Here is a 21208-nt window from a genome sequence, read left to right on the forward strand (position 1 = left end):
AAGTGAACCAGAGGAGCATAACTGGCACATCACGGATTCATACTGGGTGATGTATCGCTTCAGAGATGCAAGTCCCACATCTCAAAGAGCTTTTGAAGTCAATACAAGCAATTTACTTCAAACCTAGAAGCACACAGGCAATCATTGGAGTTATTTTGAAACAAATGCTCAGGGCTCTAAGAGGCTCATCCCAGATGTGTGTGCAGTTTGCAGTCACTGAAGCTTCTGAGCTGTTTTGAGGGAAGCCCTGCACTGCAATAGTCCAGCCTAGAGGTTGCATTAGCATAGCTTGAGTCAAGAATATGGCTTCCCTAAACACAAAGGAAAACAAGGCTGCTATCCTGTACGAGGTAGATTTGCACCCCCCCCCCCCCCCTAGGATGGAGTAAGCCTATCTTTCACAGATCCCATAAACTGTTTAGGGATGCCCTTGCTAGTGGAGAAACCAATACTATTACTAATGGCTCCTATAGCCAACCACATTTTCCTTGTAAGTTGACTCCCTACTGATTTTTAATGTATTATTTACTTAGAAAATGTATGTGCCACTTCAGAAACCGGACCAAGGAAGCTCACAAGATAAAACAAAATAATGACTAACAGAAAAATAGCAAACATCAAAATTGTCAACATTAAAACCAGCAATAAAACAAGCTAAGAACTCTCAAAGGACAGCAAAACAACCAACATATTTGAACGTGCATAGTATGCCAGCAAAAGACAGCAATACATGGACTATGGGCTTTAAGAATGTTCATTTATTATGAACATAAGGGGGCAATAATGAAGGGAAAATTGTCGTTTATTATGACTAACAGTTTTCCTTTCTGTGCTGTAATGGACACTGTTCTACTTTCCTTCAGGCTTCTGCATGTCCAACTGCGCTGGCCTTGTCGCTTTCCAGTCAGCCTCAATTACAAAACAGGGCAAATCTGCCTTAGCAGCGACCAGGGCTTTTTTTGAGCAGGAACACACAGGAACGCAGTCCTGTTTGGCTTGGTGTCAGGGTGTGTGGCCTAATATGCAAATTAGTTCCTGCTGAGCTTTTTCTGCAAAACCCCATGCAAAACAATGGCGGTATCAGAGGGTGTTGCCTAATATGCAAATGAGTTCCTGCTGGGATTTTCTACAAAATCCCTGGCAGCAACTGAATAATTCAATCACTCCTGATGCAGAGACAGATGTTTTACCAGTCTGAGGTTACCTGTTGTACTCACAGGTACAAAATACAGATTTTATACAAAATCTGAGCAGGAACTCTTGCAAAAACAGCGGTGGGGGCCTTATTCTCACGTGCTCTAAAAAATTGTTAAGGTGTCAAAATAAGATGTTCCTCCAGTTTTTAATTAGGATGCTTCAGAAGTTTGGGAAACTGCTCTAATCACATAGTTTTCATGTCGCCGTTGAGTTTTCCTCAGGGTGATCTGGCAACCTTGCCCATTTTTATTATTTTAACCAAACAGCACCTATGCCGAAGTCCCTTTCTAGAGGCTGCGATCACACATCATGTGCTAAACAATGCAGTTTCAATCTGCAGTTTCAAACTGGATTGTGTCAGTTCACACTGTAAAATCCACTTGGGAAGTGCACAAAAAAAGTGGATTGAAGCGGCATTATTTAGCATGTGTGATCTCAGCCTCTGTCTCCAACGCCATTCGCACTTGGCCCCCCTCTTTTTCAAAAGCCGATGCCTTGTCAGCGGTCCCTCCAAGCGCAGCGTTTCCGGGGCGGACCCGGGGGTGGTGCAGGCAGGGTCACACAGAGACATGCTTTCCCTTAGCCGAGCGAGTTAGCAGCTTGTTCAGCCGCCTGCCAAGGAGGAAGGGAAGGAGTCGGTGCAGAGAACCGGCGGCCCGCTGGGCGCCACCGGACAGCGAGCGCTTGTCCAGGTAAAAAGAGCTATTTGGTTGGAAGGAACTGAGGCTGGAGAGTATTTAAGAAAGGCAGCTGAGTCTTGGAGGAGGGAAGACAGACCCAACTTCAAGCCTTAACTAAAGCTATAGGGGAAAAAGCAACTGGAATTCAGCACCGAAGCCCAACAAAGAAAATTTGGGATGGCGTGCCGGGGGGCTGATGTCGATGGAAGGACCGTTCGCTTTATTAAACTAACTTTTGCCTGCTGTTGTGTAGGCGTTTCCAGCTGCTAGCCCAGGGACGGCCAAACTTGCTTAACGCAAGAGCCACAGAATAAACGTCATGTGTTTGAGAGCTGCAAGACATGAACATCAGATGTTTGAGAGCCGCAAAGAAGGAAGATAGATTGCGGGGAGACTAAGAAGAAAGCAACTTTAACTTTAAATGTGTTCTCTAAGCCAGCCGATGGGGCGGTAGGGGCTTCAGGAGCCACACAATATATGTGAAAGAGCACAAGTGGTTCCCAAGCCCCAGTTTGCCCCCTCCCCCACCGGCTTGTCAGTATATTCACTGCGTCGATCTCTGTGTGTCTCAGTGCTGTCACTCTTTGCTGAGACCCACAAAAACAGCAACTCAAATAGGGTTCCCAACACCAGGTTAGGCTATTCCTGGAGTTTTGGAGTCCATGGGAAGGCAGAGTTTGGTGGGTGACCTCAGCAGGTATAATGCTGTAGAGGCTTCCTAAACTTTGAGACTCACATGGCCACACCTGGCTCTGCAGGGGAGGTGTCCAATCACTTCCTGATTTTTTTAAATTTGTTAATCCACATATCCACTTTTCCAGAAGTCATTCATGTGAGGCGGTTTACCGATAAAATGTCATAAAGCACATCTCTGTCATAAAATCACTGCAAAGAAAACTCCAAAGCCATAAACTCCTAACAAAGACTTCATCAGAAAAACAAAAGATACAGTAAAGTCTAACTAAGGGATTGAGCTGCAGGTCTGTGGGGAACAAATTTTTAAGCCGTGTCCACAGGTTGGACTGATCCCATGTACGTGCTTCATGTACATGCATAATGCATCCATCTTTTTTGTAAAAAAAGAACCAATGCTTGTTCACATTCTAAATGAAACTGGGGACTAGTAGCTGGATTAATGTGGGGTTTCAGTCATATGTTCAGATTTATGTGTATTGAACGTAACATGAGAATTATACAGTATGTGTATTAGAAATCAAGTGTATGGTGTACCCAGATTGTACTTTAGTTCACTATAACATGTAAACAGGGCTAGACAATGTGGCACTTCAAAAGAAAGGGGCCTTCATTTCTCTGTGGCATGCCCGCAGTGAGTGAGAGATGCAAAAGAGATCTGAGAAGACTTTTGCTTTGTATCTCTGCTAGGCATAGCTATGCATGAGACTGAGATCCCCACAATAAGGCTCCCTTAGTGGATCTGAGAACATATCCAGGAGCATCCAGTGCTTTCAAGATCTAAACCAGCCTCCTGGAACGGGCAATTTAGGGAGTGGATGGATGAAGCTGCACAGATTTATACAGAAAGAGACGGCCTTTTATCCTGGTCACCCTTAACAGCAGCCCTGCCAAGAAGTCCAGGATTATGATTGCTTCTTCCTGATTCTTCCTTATGGAAGGAAATGGAGCCAACCAGCGACTTCTTGGGTGGAGAGCTGAACTGGATTCTTAGCCCACAGCAAATCCTCCAAGGCTCATCCAATGCTTGCTGCTGTCTCTTTGGCACAAGAAAAGAGAACATCTTGAGGTTAAAATAATTGCTATTGAGGGGAATGAACTGGCCACCGAAGGAGATGCAGTTTGCCAGCTTCGGGGAGATCCAAGCTGACATTCCAAGGCCCAAAAGAGGTACAAAGCTGGAAGAGCTGGAATAGGAAGTGTTGCCCTTTGAGGGGCTGGACTGTCGGGGCAGGAGGCCAGAGCCCAACTCATGGGCTTAGTAAGGGACACTTGCATTTAAATTTAATCTCTTGTTTCTATGTAACACTGCACTGCTTTTTTGGTCCAGCACTCTCACGCAAAAGTTACGATGTTCAGTTTTAAAAAGTCAAAATAGAATGTGGTGCTAAAAGGCCTGGGGGAAGTGGCACTTTCAGAATTACTACTGACATTTCAGACACTAGACTACCGTGATTCAGAAGTGCAAATAAAACAGAATGAGGGTTTTGGTTTTTTTTTTTAAAGGCTCAGTCCCTCTTGGTGAAAGGGACGCAAGCGGTTTTGTTTGAAAAGGTTTTTTAAAAAATCTGTTAGCAGCCCAAATGGCTGTGTGTGAAATGACACAAAAAAATCCATTAGCAACCAGCTGCTGAAACAGATCACAAAGGCCGTTTGTGAGGGGGCCGTAGTCAAGCATGTTCCCCAGCTGGGCTTCGTCTAAGCGTCCCAGGCAACAGCATGCTAGAGTGCTTCCTCCAGTCTTGCCTGTCTCCCAGGCTTCAGGTTTGTTCCCCTCTTTAAAAAAAAAAAAATTCTTTAAAGCTGCACCAGACTTTCAGAGCTATAAAAGAAGAAGGGGAGATTGGATTTGTACCCCGCCCTTCACTATCCGAAGGAGTCTCAAAGCAGCTTACATTCTCCTTTCCCTCCCCCTCCCCACAACAGACACCCTATGAGGTCACACACCAGCAAGTGCATGTGGGGAGTGGGGAAATCAAACCCAGTTTTCCCAGATAAGAGTGCACAGGCTTAATCACTACACCAAACTGGCTCTCAAGAGAATGTGGCTCCAGAGGAGAACAGGTAGGTTTCAACTGCTTGCAATGAGGATGCTTCCAAAGCGAGTCCACAGCTCTAAGAACGTTTTCACCATTCATTTCTTAAACGACTTTTGACTTGTACCTATTTGAGATTTTCCCTGATGACTGTGAAAATCCCTGTTTTGGGACTGTCTTGCCTAGGCCCCAGAGAAAACCTCATGCCCAGCTGCAGTGACATAGCAATGATCTCCTCGCCGTCCTTGCGTGATGGAGATGACGAAAGAGATGTCTGCGTTTTGACATTTGCGGACTTGGAACTGAAAGAACATCTTCCTTTCCCATCCAAAAGCCGCCTGAAAGCTGAGTGTGATGCCAGGGCCAGAAAGAAACATGCATCTGCCAAGAGGAAGGTATTGCTTTTTGTTGCCTACCCCGTGGGGTTGTTGTGATATAAAAGGGATGGGGGAATCTGTGGGCACCACTCTGATATCCTTGGAGGAAGCATGGGATAATACAGAGAGAGAGAGAGAGAGAGAGAGACATTCAGGGCTTTTTAAAAGCAGGAATGCACAGGAACACAGTTCCAGCTAGCTTGGTGTCAGGGGGTGTGGCCTAGTAGGCAAACGAGTTCCTGCTGAGCTTTTTCTACAAAAAAATCATACACACACACACAACACCAAGGAAAATTCTGCAGAGGAAGGCAGTGACCAACCACATCTGGTTTGAAAGCCCTTTGCCTTGAAAGCCGCTTGCTGGGGTTGCTCTAAGTTGGTTGCAGCATCATGGCATGTACATACATGTTCCATGGGGTGTGTTTGGGTTCCCCCAACATACCTAGTAGCACCCATAGGCACAGGATGCACAAGACTCGAGAAGCTGTAAAATCACATGTGACTGTACAATATTTGACATGGAGTCCCAGTCCCAGCCTGCGCACTTTCATAATGAGTAAATCAACACGAGTCTGAGTTTCCTTGGTGTTGTAGTTGGGTCCACCTGCCATGTGAGTTACAAAACCTCCATGGCTGAAGAACCTGCTGTGTCTGCTCTTAACCTATCACCCCCTCTCTTTACCCAAACACTTCGTCGCCCATCTTCTTATGTCCCCCTCACAGGCCTTTGCGCTCTTTGTCAAAGCCAAGGAAGTGGCCACTGACTCTCACTGCCTGACATCTGCTTGCCAAGGGACAGTTCACTGGAGATGCTGCCAACAAACCTTCAAAGACCTGGTGGGCATCCACCGGCATGTGGCCGCCCATCATTTTGTCGATGTGGGGCAACAGGCAGCTGCTATCTTAAAGCAGACTGTAGCTGAAGCTGACGTCGTAAGCAACCGAGTGTCCACAGACAAGCTGCGTAGGCCTGAGGGGCCCCCAAATCAACCCCTGGAGACGCTCCCAGACATAAGCCATATCAGGGTGGACGAATTGATGAGGTTTGTTTTCCAACACTGGTTGCATACTGAGAAGGTAGCCCCATACAGGAAAAACTGCTTGGGTTTTGAACAGAAAGCACTTTTTTTTACTCTGCTTTTTTTTGTGTGTCCCCAAGTGAGGCGGGACAGGTTCTGCTCTTCTACTGTTACTGTGAGGTGGCTGATCCTGAGGGACTGTGCCTGTGGCAGAAGGCTTTGTGTCAACACCTGCATCTGAATGGAAAGGTAAGAGGGGGGTCCCCCTGTGGCTTTAGAAGGACAATGGGGTTTGGTTTCAAGCAGATGGTAAAGAGCAAACCTCTCTAGGTGAACTGCTCTGGGTGTGAGGGGAGGAAGAAAAAAAAGAAGAATATTTACAGATGCCAGAATGGCTGAGGTAAAAGGCAAGCAAAAATTATTTCCTGAGGTAAAAGGCAGCTAAATAGCCAATGAAGATGGCAGCAGAAAGCACATTTTTAAGCAGTGGGAAGAAAAGTTTAACGTGACACAAACCATTTAAGAATTCAGATCTTAAAAGAGTTCAAACTGTTGGCTCATGGGTGGGGGGAGTGAGGGCTCCTAAGAATGGCAAAGAGCCCATTGACCTATTCAATGAGTAAGCATTTTGGTCTGCTGCTTCACCAAACAGGCTGAGGGTGCTGACTCTTGACCAGAGCTCTTACCCGTTCAGACATTGTATTCACCCTTGTAAATCTCCACTTTATGAGGGAGTTCTTTTTTCTCACAGTCCATCGCTAGAGAGCCAAGCCATATGTTATGTTATCTCTGTATCCTTCTTGAGTTCACAAGGACTTTTGACCAAACAACACCTTGCAGATTCTGCTGGGAACTCAGTTCCCAGCCTTGCACAGGCCTGATTCGGACTGGAACTGTGGTGTACCAGAGGGTGCTTTTAAGCCTGTCCCCTTGAGCCCTTTTCCCAATCTGAAATGCTCCTGAGAAGCTGCATTGCCCCTTCTATAATGACCTTAGGTAATGTATTTATCACACCCATCCTCCAAAAAAATCTTGGGAAGACTGGAAAAATGGTATACCTCAGTTCTTGCAGACCTTGATTCTGAAACCTTGTTGGGGGAATCTATATGTAGCCATCAGGACCTGTCAGTTTCCCCAGTGGGGCATTTCAGGTAAATTTGCCCTGGGGCCTTTTCAGGTCAGGAAACTGCTATGGGGAAGGCATAAGCCCCCTTTCATTGTAAATCATGGTCATGGCACAGATTGGGTCCCTGCATGCTTGAAGATTGCGTTCACAGTAAGGAACTTGCAATTCATGTCTGCTTGAAAGTCTTTGTGGTAGACCAGGGAAGGATGTTGACCATCATGGAGCATGTAAGTTAGGCCCTCAGCAACAAAGCATGAATTAGGGACTCCACCCTAGACACAGTGCAGACTTCACCAGCAGTTCCCATCAATCAATTTCTCATTTATTACAGTCATAGACCAGAGAATAAAACATACATTATCTATCCTATCTAATCTATCACAAATATGTGTAACTGAATCAAAACTACTTGGTGGACTCTGGCTGCTGTACAGAATGTGGTAACTATCTGAGGTTTCAGATTCAAGGTCTGCAAGAAGTAAGGAGGTGTACCATTCCTTCAATTTTCCCAGGGTTTTTCGGAGAATGGGTGTAATGAATACATAATCTAAGGTCATTCTAGAAGGGACAGGGCAGCAGCATTGGCCAGCCATTTGTTTCCCCAGTAATGCAGGGGGCAAAAGCACTACCAGCTTTCCTAGAAAAGAAGAACAGTATCAACAACCCCTCTGTTTTTTGTCCTGGGGCAGAGGCAGAGGTGAATTCCTAATGAATGACTCCTTTATCCAGAGGAGTTAGCCCATGTTAGTCTGTTGCTGCAAAATAGTAAAGAGTCCAGTAGCACCTTTAAGACTAAAACATTTTATTGCAGCATTAAATTTCGAGAAACACAGCTCTCTTTGTCAGATGCATCTATCTAGTCACAAATATTTGTAACTGATGAAGACAGCTGCGTTTCTCAACAGCTTATGCTGCAATAAAATTTGTTAGTCTTAAAGGTGCTACTGGACTCTTTACTACTTGAAATAGCAGCTTTTTTAAAAAAAATTGTGGTTGTAAAGAAGGGATGCAGCAAAGGGAGAAAGTGTAAGTTACTGCACTCCTTTGTTGGTTCACATTCATTCTCGAACCTCTGTTAAGTACAGCAGGCATTGTTCCTTGAATGCTAGGCAGGCACATATGTATGAGATGAGGATCAACATTGGCCTAAAGGGGCTGAAGGCTTCCTGAAGCCTTCTCCTAATTCTCCTAAGCATGACTGGCGGAGGGGGAATAGGGAAACATACAGGACACCCGACACAGACTACCTCCAGATTTTTGTAATGGTGCACCCATGTTGGCTAGCCAAGCAGAGAAGGTTGTCGCTGGCAGAGACTGTGCATGCAACATGCATGGATTTTCCTCCCATATATTTTTGCTGACCACCCCTTTTGCTGAGCAAAAGATTCGATGCACAAGATCTATCTTATCCTGTTACCTTTCTTTTGTTCCTTATTGCTCTTCATTGTAGAATATCTCCATGTTATGGTTGCTAAGGCTGTGGACCCTTGCACACACTTACTTGGGAGTAAGTTCCATTAAAATAACTGGCCTGCATCCTACTACTCTGCTCAGTAAAGCAGGAAGCCTTCCTGTGGTCGAAGAAGCCTTTTTCCAATTTAACAAAGCAAAAAAACAAACAACCCCAAAACCCACAAAGCAGTAGAACTTAGTTCTGTTGCTTCAGACCAACATGGCTACCCACCTGGATCTGTCCAACTTAGGCAGTTCTTTCATTGCTGGCAGAAGAACCACTCAAGGTGAGAGAAAGGCATCCATCTTTTCTAAGTGGAGTGGTAAGATGATACATGCCAGTGGGGCTTCCTTTCAAATATGCACCCATAGGACACAGCTGCCCATCTTATCCAAAACTCTGCTCTTGGCTTCCAGGTACGAATTGCTTCTGAGGGTATTAACGGAACTGTTGGTGGGAGCACAACCGCGACCCACCTATATGTGGACACGATGCTTTCTCATCCGCTCTTTAAAGGCATTTTGACGAGGGATGATTTCAAGGTGAGAGGTGCTGATATCTGCATTTCATATAAACTCCTGTTCTCATTCCCAGCTGAGGACTGGTCTCAGTTCCTCTTGAATAATAAAATTTTGCTTGTTGAACAGTTGTGACTCTGCCACAGGGGCGTATTGGCTAGTGCCAGGGACATTGTCGCTGCCTGAGATGATGGCTAGGACATGGTTGCATTAAAAAAGGCTTGTATGATAATGGCTTAGATTCATTGGAGAGTTTCTGATGCTTGTGAGGTGTGGCTGTCTTGCCCCCCCTCCCAACAGCTTGCAGTCCTTCCTGAATCCAGCAATTCAGAGGGTATTTCTGGCTAGCGTGGCGAAGCAGAGGTGGGAAAATTGCAACCCATGAACACAAATCCCTCTGTGTTAAAACCTGTGGATTTAAGCAAATATTTCTACAATAATGGAGTCTTTGAGAAATATTGTTATTCTTCTAAAAGCATTACTTTTGGCCCCTAAATCAGAATAGGGCAATCACAGCCCTAATTTTGAAGAGAGTCAAAAGTAATTTGAGACAGCCTCTGTGCTTCCTCTGGTTAATAAGTACTTCTGTTTTCCAAGGATTACTTTTGGTCAAACAGGTGTTGAAACTGCTCACCTGTTTGCGGGGGAGTTGCTATCAGCCCTCTTTGGCAGAGGCAAGCAGTTCTTTCTCTCTCTCTCTTTCTGATAGCCTTCTACTCTTATGAAAGCTGTTGGCTGAAGACCAACTAAGGACCATTTCTTAATGTTCTCTTGTTTGTTGATTCTCCCTGTGTCTCAGACCAGCACAGGCGGAGCTGACTGTTTCCCAGACCTTCGGGTTGGTGTCTTTGAAGAAATTGTGCCCCTGGGGATTAGCCCAAAGAAAGTCTCCTACAAAGAAACCGGTATGAAGAACAACTCTTGACTTGAGGAGGAATTGTGGGAGATGTGGAAAATGCTGCCAAAGAGCACAGCGGCTGCACACCAGAGCTAGACTAAAGCTGCCTCCCTTTGGAGAATTATCCCCACCTGGGCCAGCAGGAAGCTCCCACAATTCATGGGAGTGTCCAGATGCCACAGTGCCCAGTCTGGACATATCTGGCTCCTGATTGGTTGCAAGTGGCATTGTGTGCATTATGTACGGTATTGGCCTGCATGGGAAGATGCATCCAATCCAAGCTCGCTGGCGCATGAACAGGCAAAAAGAGTGCTTATTGTGCACATGCAAATTGCACTGTTAGATGCAGATAAGAACTGTTTTCCATGTACGCTTAAAAACGTAGCTTTGGAAGCTGTTTCCCTTTTGATGGAGGCTCCTTTGGCAGACCAGTGAGTAAATCTGGCAATGCAGATTGGATTGAGTCAGAATTTGGGATTGTTTCTGGGCATTAACTTGAAGGCAGGGGGTCACAGTTCCAGCTGGCTTGGCATCAGATGCAAATGAGTTTCTGCTGAGCCTTTTCTACCAAAAAAGCCCTGCTTGAAAGAGTGCCTCTCCTGACTATGTGACCCTTACTCCTCCCCAAAGGGTCTCCCTAGCAATCTCCCTGACCTTTAGGATACAATCTGCTGTGGTTCAGGCCTTTTCTGTAGCTGCTCCACAGTTTGTTTTATTTTTATTTGTTTGCTCGCTGCTATGGAAAAACCTCCTGGAAGGGATGAGACAGATGCCTGCCCCTGAGGCCTTCCAAAATGGCCATAATTAAGACAGAATGATTTAAAAGAACTTATTGAGGCAGCTTGAACATTCCCTGGCTTATTTATTTTTTAGCTCTCTGTTTTTGTTACTTGTTTTACTGATGTATTTGAAAGATTTTAGAAGAGCCCCGTGGCGCAGAGTGTTAAAGCTGCAGTACTGCATTTCTAAACTCTGCCCACGACCTGAGTTCAATCCTCAGCGGAAGCTGGGTTTTCAGGTAGCCGACTTGAGGTTGACTCAGCCTTCCATCCTTCTGAGGTTGGTAAAATGAGTACCCAGCTTGCTGGGGGGAAAGTGTACATGACTGAGGAAGGCAATGGCAAACTACCCCGTAAAAAGTCTGCCATGAAAATGTTGTGAAAGCAACGTCACCCCAGAGTCGGAAACGACTGGTGCTTGCACAGGGGACCTTTCCTTTTCTTTTGAAAGATTTTAACAGGCAGTTTCTTTTTGTGTTGTATTTAGTGGAAGATTTTAACAGGCAGTTTCTTTTTGTGTTGTATTAAGTGGTGTTTGAGTGGCATGGTATAGTGGCTTTGGTTCTGGGAGTTTGACGGTCCAATTGCCAGTCTGCCACGGAAGTTCACGGGGTGACTTTGGGCCACTCTTAGGTTGCTATCAGACAAGCTGTTTGATCTGCCAGCAGCACTGTTCCCTGCCAGATCTGAAATGCACAATCAGACAGCAACACGTGCCTTCTGTTGTCCATTGGTTGGCCTCCTGTCCTTACCCCTCTCCCAGCATGAATTCTAGCCTATCACAAAGGGCTGTCATAAAGATAAAAGGGAGGAAAGAGTGTTGTAATCCACTTGGAGTCCCCACTGGGGAGAAGTGGGGTATAAATATCAAAAGCAATATGCTGTTACCTGCTTTGGGTCCTGACTATGTCAGGAGATGGAGGGGGGTGTGTGTCTAAATGCTTCAGATCTATCTATTTTAATTGGTTGTAGGAATCCATTTGACTCCAAAGGAGTTTCATATAGAAGTGGAGAAATATCTTTCTCAGGGTAATAAAGCACAGAAGGACACCATTTTGCTGGACTGCAGGAACTTCTACGAAAGTAAAATAGTAGGTGATTTTTTTCCTTATAGTTATTTTTTTTTTTTTGCATTTTGCGGGCGGTACAACAAGCCAGACACCTCTGTCTCATGCAGATACGTTTTACCAGTCCATATAACATGTCATCTTAGGAGCACATGGGATTGCCACCAGTTTCAGGGCTGAACTAGTTGCATGCTGGGACATCAGAGACCCTGCACACCTGAGAATTAAATTTTTAAAGACAATTTGGGAGGTTCAGACCTGGAGCTCCCACTGTATGTCTGCTTTGGTCCCCATGGTTGCATACAAGGAGTTAAATTTGTGAACTGACTCATCAGAGGTGCCTGCAAGGCCTACTTGCTTCTCTTTTTCAAGGGATGCCTTTGATTGCAGGAACTGTGGCGTCCCCATTTCCATCACCCATGTGGTTCATAGAAAGGGTGCCGCTCCCCCCACCACCACGTAAGCCTGAGCTTGCAGGTAACCAGCCATGCTCACAAAATCCTATCCCCAAAGGAAAAAGTGGCTATTCTAGGATGCTGGAACCATCCTGAAGAGAAAGAGCCAGATGTGTGTGCTGTATTCAAGGGGGGAAGGCACTAGAAGATGATAGGGTGAGGGGACAGAGGGAATTGGCTGCCTCCCAGGCCCCCAAGGTTCACCCCGTCTCCTGAGACTGAATGGGAGTTCTCAGATATTTTCACTAAACATGCAGGCCCCATCTACAGGGGATGTGAAAACCCATATCTGCTATAGGTTTTTGCTATCTTCTGGGCATGGAGCAGGGATCACTGGGGAAGGATGTGTGTGTGTATGTGTGGGGGGATTTGTGAAGTTCCTGCATTATGCAGGGGGTTGGACTAGATTACCCTGGAGATCCCTTCAACTCTTTGATTCATCACAAATTCTGCTGTGCTCATTCAACCAGGATCCCCAGTTAAAAGGATTGGGTAGAGGGTGACAGGAAAGACTTCTCTCTGAGACCTTGGAAAGCTGCTGCTGCAGTACACAGCCCTGACCTTGCAAGACCAGTGAACACACATGAAGCCTGCCTTATGCTGATTCAGAACCTTGCTCCATCAAAGTCAGTATTGTCTACTCAAACCGGCAGTGGCTCTCCAGGGTCTCAGGCAGAGGTCTTCCACGTCACCTGCTGCCAGTTCTTTTAACTGGAAATGCCGAGGATTGAACCTGGAACCTTCTGCATGCCAAGTGGATGCTCTACCACTGAGCCACAGCCCCTCTCCAGTGTTCTCACTCCTGTATGTGGTCCTGCTTTCTTAACCCTCTGTATTTTAAATTGATTTATGTAGGATAGTTATTTGCCTTTCTCCTGAGCATGCCAGGATCCTGTCAGTAGCTGCTTATAGCCTTATCTGAATGTGATTCTTGGTAGGATCCACACCTCTTCAAAGACTGCACAGTTGTAATCATTGACTGTTTTGGATTTCCCTGTGAAAAACCCAAGCAAAAGATTGCAAAATAATGCATGCTTCAAAAACATATGCATCCAGTGTTTCTCTGCTGCCAAATAATTTCTCTTCATACTTTGGAAAACTTTGGTGTTTAAGGTGTGTTTCCCCCCCTCTTGGGCTCTAGGGGCATTTCCAAGGCTGTTTGGCACCAGACATCCGAAAATTCAGCTATTTCCCCAGCTACGTAGATGAGAACTTGGAGCTTTTCAGAGGGAAACGCATCCTGATGTATTGCACTGGGGGGATTCGTTGCGAGCGAGGCTCAGCTTACCTCAGATCCAAGGTGAGGAGACTTGGCTCAAAGAGATGCAGTTGGAAGGATCGGTGGGCTGTGGAATGTGATTGGGGCAGTCAAGCACTTCTTAAGGCCAAATATATGACTCTGCAAGTCAAAAGAAAAAAAAAAAAACCCTACTTGATCCATTGCGAAATGCCAGGTCACGACTACCAATCAAGTCTTCTCGATTGCAGTTAAGGGATTCTTTTAGTTTAGAATTCTGGATTCTTCAGTTTTTTTGGCTTTTACCTTAAATAATTTCTCTCTTTTTTTTTTTTAAATTAAAACATTTATAGTCCACCTTTCCCTTGCGTCTTAAGAGGCTTACAGATTCTAAGCTGAAACCATCCATAATACAATAAAACCCTCCTCCCGAGGTCATGTCTAGAGCATAAACCTTATTAAAAGCCTCAGTAAATAAGATGGCCCTATAGCCCCTCAAGGGGCGGCACTTTCCTCACCTCCTCAGGGAAGCCTTTCTACAAAGTGGGAAAGGAGTAGGTTTTGATAGATGCCTCTTTAGATGGGGTGACAGCCATGCTGCAGCAGCTTGAGGACTGCAGTTGATGCAGCTGATGCAGCTGGATGTAATTGACACACCTGGGAATTCCTGGGTAGTCTGTTTCTTGAGGGATTCACAGCAATGTCTCCCAAGTGGAGGTAAAATCCAAACTCTTGATGTTTCACGTGCTTGTTCTTAGCAATGTCCCAGACAAGCAACTGATTTGTGTAGTGTATCTTTGGAAGTCATGAATACCGAACACAACCTGAGTGTCAAGCTTTCCTAAACCTACAGCTTGCTTGGTGCTTTTTTCCTCCTTTCACAGGGCATATGCAGGGGGGTGTACCACCTCAAGGGTGGCATCCATAAGTACTTGGAAGAATTTCCAGACGGGTTCTACAGAGGGAAGCTTTTTGTCTTTGACGAGCGGTACACCATCTCCTCCAATGGCGACGTGATTTCAGGTGGGTGATTCTCCCTGTATTTGGAACATTATCTGCTTCCTCTGAGCAGTGCAGTCTGCAGCGACCAGTGGTGGAAGCTTACTGCTGTTTGCACATAAAACTGGACCAGGGCCATTATGCCAGTAGCTCACAACTGTATTGCCAGTAGCTCACAAAGTAGAATTTTTGCTCACAAGACTCCACAGCTCAAAGGGAACATTATAATAGTATAATGCTAATAAGTAATGCAGCTACACTGAATTTCAAAAGAAGACGACGAAGAAGAAATTGGATTTATATCCTGCCCTGTACTCTGAATCTCAGAGTGGCTCCCAATCTCCTTTACCTCCCCTCCCCTCCCCACCCCCACAGCATTCACCCTATGAGGTGGGTGGGGCTGAAAGAGCTCTTACAGCAGCTGCCCTTTCAAGGACAACTCTGCAAGAGCTATGGCTGACTCAAGGCCATTCCAGCAGCTGCAAGTGGAGGAGTGGGGAATCAAACTGGTTCTCCCAGGTAAGAGTCCACGCACTTAACCACTACACCAAACTGGCTCTCTTATGATATTCAGATGTACATGTTCAACGTTACATGGGTGCACCTTAGAAGTATCATGTGCGAAGCCTTCCCATGTGTGTTCAGCAAGATGTGAGGGAAGTTTCAGTTTGTCTGTAAGGATATCATCCTTTGTAGGCTGGCAGTGAATCCTCATGTGTCCTCGCAGCATCTTGGAAGGCAGGACATAAGATCCCATTTTGGTGGCAAACAACTAGGCTTGAGAGACAGTGATTTGTATACCTCCCCACCACCACCCAGTGATTCCAGTGCAGGGCTCTGTACAAAAGAAGCTGCAAAGAGGTGCTTGAAAAGCCTTGTGGGTGACACCTGCTGAAGATTCAGAAACCATATGGGTGCCGCAGAATAAGCAACATTGTATGCAGGTCGCACAATCCAGTTTTGCGAGTGCAGAATGTAATTAAGTAAGCGCAGAATTCATTATGTTCAAGTCAAGAATAACCTGCAGTGCTAATTTTAGCTCAATGGAGGGGAAAGTTGTTCCCTTTCATTAAAATGAAAGGGTTTTTCCACAGTTGCAATAGCAGCCGCAGCCATTGGCAGATCAGGAGGGCTGTTGAGCTCTCAGATTTGTGGTTCCAGGGAGGGACTGTGGCAGTGGTGGAGCATCTGCTTGCAATACAGAAGGTCCCAGATTCAGTTCCCAGCATCTCCAGTTAGAAATCTGGCAGTAGGTGACATGAAAGACCTCTGCCTGAGACCCTGGAGAACTGTCACTGGTCTGGGTAGACAACACTGACTTAGATGCGTCAAGGGTCTGATTCAGTCTAAGGCAGTTTCATGTGATTTCTCATTCCTCCTTCAGGCTTTCCTTTGTACTGCTCTTTCTCTTCCTCCCATGTGGACTTGCTTTTGTTTCATTTTATTCCACTTCTATGACTCCTTTAAGAGCCCCTTGGCGCAGAGTGGTAAAGCTGCAGTACTTGCAGTCCTAAGCTTTGCTCACGACCTGAGTTCGATCCCTGGGAAGCTGGGTTCAGGTAGCTGGCTCGAGATTGACTCAGCCTTCCATCCTTCCAAGGTCGGTAAAATGAGTACCCAGCTTGCTGGGGGAAACGTGTAGATGACTGGGGAAGGCAATGGCAAACCACCCCATTAAAAAGTCAGCCATGAAAAAGCTGTGAAAGCAACGTCACCCCAGAGTCGGAAACAACTGGTGCTTGCACAGGGGACTACCTTTACCTTTTTATGACTCCTTTGCAAAGGAAGGAGGGAGGTCCTATGCAGTGTTCCCTTTAAGCTAAGTTAGCGTGAGCTACCTCACAGATTTTTAGCCTCCGGCTCACACATTTTTGTCTTCGCTCAGGAAAAACGGCCCCAGAGCACAATAATTTATGCAGGAGCTCACAACTTCAATGGTAATAGCTCACAAAGTAGAATTTTTGCTCATAAGACTCTGCAGCTTAGAGGGAACATTGGTCCTGTGTTTGGTTCTGCCCCTTATGGAAGCCATTTTAGGTTTTGGCTCTGCTTTCAGTGGTAGCCAGGTGGAATTTGGCTCCTCCTCCAGAAGCTATTTGGCGTGGCACTCAAAATTCTAGAAACACCTGCAGGCTCAAAAAGGTTGGGGCCCCTTGTATTAGGAGATGTAGGGGAGGCCAGAGGCTGTAGCAGGCCATTGGTAACTACCTGACCACCTAGGCTGATTGAAACCGACGAACCCTTGCCTATGTAGGATTTTACCCTTTCTTCCTCTAGCCTGCCGCTACTGTGGGAATCTTTGGGACCAGTACCGACTTTGCTCCACCCAGCCCTGTCGCCAGCTCATCCTGACATGCCCGCAGTGCCAGCGGAAAGGGCTGACCGCCTGCTGCCCTGTTTGCCAGAAGAAGGGACCCCTGGCTTCCAACCCTTCTGGACGAGCCTTCAAAGAGCGATGCGAGTGTACAGAGACGCGGCAGCGGGTGCCGGTAGAACGCATTTAACAAAGCGTTGTGGAGCGAAAAAAACAAAAACCCTCTGCAGAGATGTCTGCTTTGGAACCCGATCCTTAGATACATGCTAATGGAATCGGGGGGAGGGGGGGGGGCAGCCAGTTCCATTCGGCAACTTTGCAGACTTCTGATCTAGATAGTAGCCAGGGCTTCAGTGCAACGCTAACTTGCTCCTAGGAGTAAATTAATGGGGCGCACAAAGCAAAAAAAAAAAATCCACCCTCCCGTGGTGCTACGCAACAATGTCCTCATGGCAAGACTACCACCCTTGCTTGCAATCTGATACAGACCATTCCCCTTGCTTGCTGTTGCTGTGCTTAGTAAAGCATGAGTAAGGTCGTTACAACTTCCAGGAAGTTCAAACCCTGTGGGTGGGCTGTTGCATGTATGCACAGTCAGGAAGCCATGACGGGCCCTGGTTTCCTGGTGAACGCACATCATGCCTTCTTCAGCCAACTACAGGCTTGCACACTTGCTACTATATATCTGTGGGCATCCTGCTCTTCCCAAGTCAAGGTACATTCTGTACAGGCAAGACAACTGCATGGTCCTTACCACTGTATAAGAGAGCCCTGCCACAACCCTAGCAAAAGTGTACCGCTTGCACAATCCTCAGTCGGCCTCTGGCTGGGCCCCCAAGTTTCCTAAGTGCTAGAGAAAGAGTGCTGGGTTAATAATATGTCTTCCAAGAGCCAGAGTGTAGTGTAATCTTTCATGTCAGATAAGTACAGGAACTGGCACAGATGCTCTGTAGCTTGTGAGGATCAGTTGTGTGGAATAAGCACACCCAGCACAAACCCCTGCATGAACATGGCATTGAATGTCCTTAGGTTTGTAAATAGCCACTCAGGTGCTCACCTCAGGTGACTAAGATTCTTGTCTGGGTGACGAGGCAGGAATGTGGACAAAAGGCTTTGTGTTTGCTGTGCTTTCGGGCTATAAACTGATAAGTAGGTGGTCTTTTGCAACTGGATTTGCAAGACTGGATGAGGTGGAATGACATTAGCATCATATGATGTTACACTAGTGTTCAGCCGTCCGCTCTGGGGTACTGCATTTGATATCCATGTGCCATTTTCAAAAGCAAGCCTTTGGTAGAATTTATTTTAGCAAAGTGGGAGGGTTTGATAACTGGATAAACCAAATTGCCATTCGGGATCCACCAGCTGGAGGCAAGTGGCTAGAGTACTGGACTTGATCTTGATATGTTCTGCCTCCCCTGGACCCAATACCTGGCAGTAGACAGGTCTTCCCTTTCCAGCCTCAGTTCTCTCAACTGTGAAATGGGAGCAATAAGTAACAACAATTTACCTTGCAAGGGTTTGCACAGTAGATGCCCCAGCATTTATCAACCCGAGTGAGTCTGTGAACGGATTGGATGAATGAGCTCAGAAATATTTTAAATCTCCAGCACAGGGCTTGAAAAATGATTTCTGAAAACTGTGAGAATGATCCAAGACAAGGGGGGGGGCTAAGGCTCTGCTTCCTCATGTTATACCAGAGCCTGCTTCCCCACTGACTTAGTTCTGTCTTCCCCAATGGGCAGAGGTCTCTTTAGGTCTAAGGCAGTGGCTCCCAACCTCTTTGGCACCAGGGACCGGTTTCATGGAAGACAGTTATCACACGGACTGATGGGGCGGGGGCGGGGAAATGCTGGAGGTCTTTGAATGGGGGGGGAGACTGGGGCTGCTTTTGCCACCTCCCTGCTAGGTGACAAAAGGCTAGTCTGCCTCCCCCTCCCATTTAAAGACCCCTGCCCGAGGCTGCGCTGCCACTTTCGTCTGCCCGGGTGGCACCTCTGCCTTGCTCTGCGGCCTGGTTGCTAGCAGGCCACGGACCGGTAACAGTCTGCGGCTCGGTGGTTGGGGTCCCCTGGTCTAAGGCATAACCTTTTCTTTCTTGTGAGCCTTTAACTTGGGGGCAGTCGAGCAGATAAATGCATGCAAATGTGTGCCAAGTCACTGAGTGACAGCCTCTCTCCAGAGTGTTGGTTTTTTTTTAACGGCAGGGCTGGGAAACAAAATCTTACTGGGAAGTGGGTGAATTGGGAAGGGCAGTCTTACATACTGAGATGGAGATGCCCACCAGTTGCAACCCATGATACCCATTCCCACTGGTGCATGTCTCAGAATTAAATCAGAGCACCATCAAGGGCCAACGGAAGTCACTTGCTAACTGCAGCAGAATGCTAGACTTTGAGGGAGGAATTGCATCAGAGCTACGGACCTCCTTTCAGAATACAAGACCCAGTTCAGATTCCTGTGATGCTCACTTTTCATTTTTAGAAGGCAAGTTTCTAACTGTTGGCCCTGATCCAGCTGTAGCTGTGACATCAAAGAAGCTACAGTCCAAAACACCTGGGAGCAAGCCATATTGGATGCAATGAATCTCACATCTAAGTAAACATGCATGGGATTGTGCTGGGGGTGGGTGGGATCCAGCGCTCTCTATAACCGCATGCATGCTGCTCTTCATGTCTAACAAGATTATGCACGCTATCAACTACAGAATTAGTTATGCAGTACAAGATAAATACTGCCGATGTGGTTATTTTAGGGGAAATTCATACAGAGGGTGGAAATCAGCTTTCCTTGGCATGTGGGGTAATTTGCCCAGGAGGGCAGTTCTGAAATGTAGCAGAACTGCGTTTCTGTTCTCAAACCGAGGGGAGGCACAGTTAGGTTGTCCTTCAGAGAACTGCCCACAAAAACCTCATTTGGGCATCTGACCTCTTGGTATATAATTACACTTCGCGTGTCCTTGCCAGTGCAGGCGAATCTCTGGATCATACTCTGGGAATCGGGATGAATTTGAGAGGGCTTCAGAAGATATTCCACATGCCAGCCAGCTTTGGCACATGGGGGGCAGTTACAGGATTAAACATAAGAGTTTGTACCAACTAACAAGGGCTACAAGTACTTCCAGCAAAAAAAAAGCCAGTCCACACTCTTGGCCAACGTACTTACGAACAATGCTTTATTAAGGCATCATTTACAAGCAACACAACATTTCGGTGCAAACCAAGCAGGTGCTTCCCCCATTGATTTTCTAGAGTTGCACGGGACTCTGTAGATCAAGCCCAGCAAAAGACCTTGGTAGGCTGTTCCCATTCAGCTGCAAACGCAGGTCTGACAGCATTTGAGTGGGAATGCCAAGGTCCTGTCCCCCTCCTTCCTCCCTGTTGCTTTCTTGGCACTCTCACTCTCCTCCTGAAATGGGGGGGGGGGGGGGGGCAGGCAGATCATAATGTTCTTGCTGAGGGAGGAGCCTTGTATCTGCAGCAAGTGTTACTTCCGGGCAGATGGCACCATTGCCTGGCAAAATCCACAATCTTTCAGATGCACGTAGGGAGGCCAGAGGCGGTGCAAATCTACCCGTCTCCCAAATCGCACAAACAAAAGCTTCTTGTGCAGTGTGCCGAGGAATCCAGCAGGGGGAGTGCTTTCCTGGACCGCTCACATCAATTCTGCACCCAGTTCACTTCAGGGAAGCTGCTTCCCGGAAGCAAAGGTACCGAGTGCTGCCTGGATTCCCAGATACTGGAGCCCCTGCTCCCATGGAGTTCCCAGACACCAAAGAGCCATTTTGACCCAAGGGCCTGTGAACAGCAGCTTGCCCGTTCAGAAACCCATGACAACAGTGAGGGCAGAAGCCAGTGGAACTAATAAACAAGAAGTTTATCATCCCCTGGAATCAAAGTGGCTCGAAACCATCTTGTGTGTCTAAATGGACTATTTTAAGGTCTTTGAAATTCTTCAGCAAAAAAACCAACAACACACACATGGCCAACAGCCCACTCAGCAGCTGGCTTTCTGTTGTGCTTTGGAAAAGAGTGGCCTTATATTATTTCTATGGGGTGGGTGTGTAGATCAACTTTTACAAAAAGGGAGATGCTTTCACAGCTGAATTTAAACTTAAGAACCGGGATTGCTGCTAACTGATTGTAATTCACGCGTGTCGATTGATGATATACTTTTGAAAGACAGAAACCCTGTCAAGCTGGTAGTTTCTTTCTAATTCTCTGGAGCAAGTTTAAAAACAACAATAAAGTATTTTTAAACTGTTTCGCTACCTTTGCAGAGCAGTTATTTGTGATTTTTTTTTGTTGCTTTGTGTTGTGGTTAACGACATCTGAGCATCACACCACGCCAGAAATCTGTC

The 21208-nt window shown here is 46.4% G+C and overlaps 1 protein-coding gene across 1 annotated transcript; it reads left to right on the forward strand.

Annotated features, from left to right (window-relative positions):
- Positions 1–1768: 1768 nt before the first annotated feature.
- On the forward strand, positions 1769–21112 carry TSTD2 (thiosulfate sulfurtransferase like domain containing 2). Its single transcript, XM_060237004.1, has 10 exons — positions 1769–1889; positions 4793–5001; positions 5707–6026; positions 6143–6251; positions 8998–9123; positions 9899–10004; positions 11749–11867; positions 13440–13598; positions 14420–14558; positions 16812–21112. The coding sequence occupies exons 2-10, from the start codon at positions 4810–4812 to the stop codon at positions 17036–17038; spliced, it is 1497 nt and encodes a 498-aa protein (XP_060092987.1). The 5' UTR covers positions 1769–1889; positions 4793–4809; the 3' UTR covers positions 17039–21112.
- Positions 21113–21208: the final 96 nt, after the last annotated feature.

The sequence above is a fragment of the Heteronotia binoei genome, chromosome 4 (assembly GCF_032191835.1).
Source record: "Heteronotia binoei isolate CCM8104 ecotype False Entrance Well chromosome 4, APGP_CSIRO_Hbin_v1, whole genome shotgun sequence".
Lineage (NCBI taxonomy): Eukaryota > Metazoa > Chordata > Lepidosauria > Squamata > Gekkonidae > Heteronotia > Heteronotia binoei.

Coding starts and splice junctions, on each gene's coding strand:
- TSTD2 (XM_060237004.1), top strand. CDS start 4,810: ATGCCCAGCTGCAGTGACATAGCAATGATCTCCTCGCCGTCCTTGCGT. Junction 5,002..5,706: donor ATGCATCTGCCAAGAGGAAG/GTATTGCTTTTT, acceptor TCCCCCTCACAG/GCCTTTGCGCTCTTTGTCAA. Junction 9,124..9,898: donor TGACGAGGGATGATTTCAAG/GTGAGAGGTGCT, acceptor CCTGTGTCTCAG/ACCAGCACAGGCGGAGCTGA.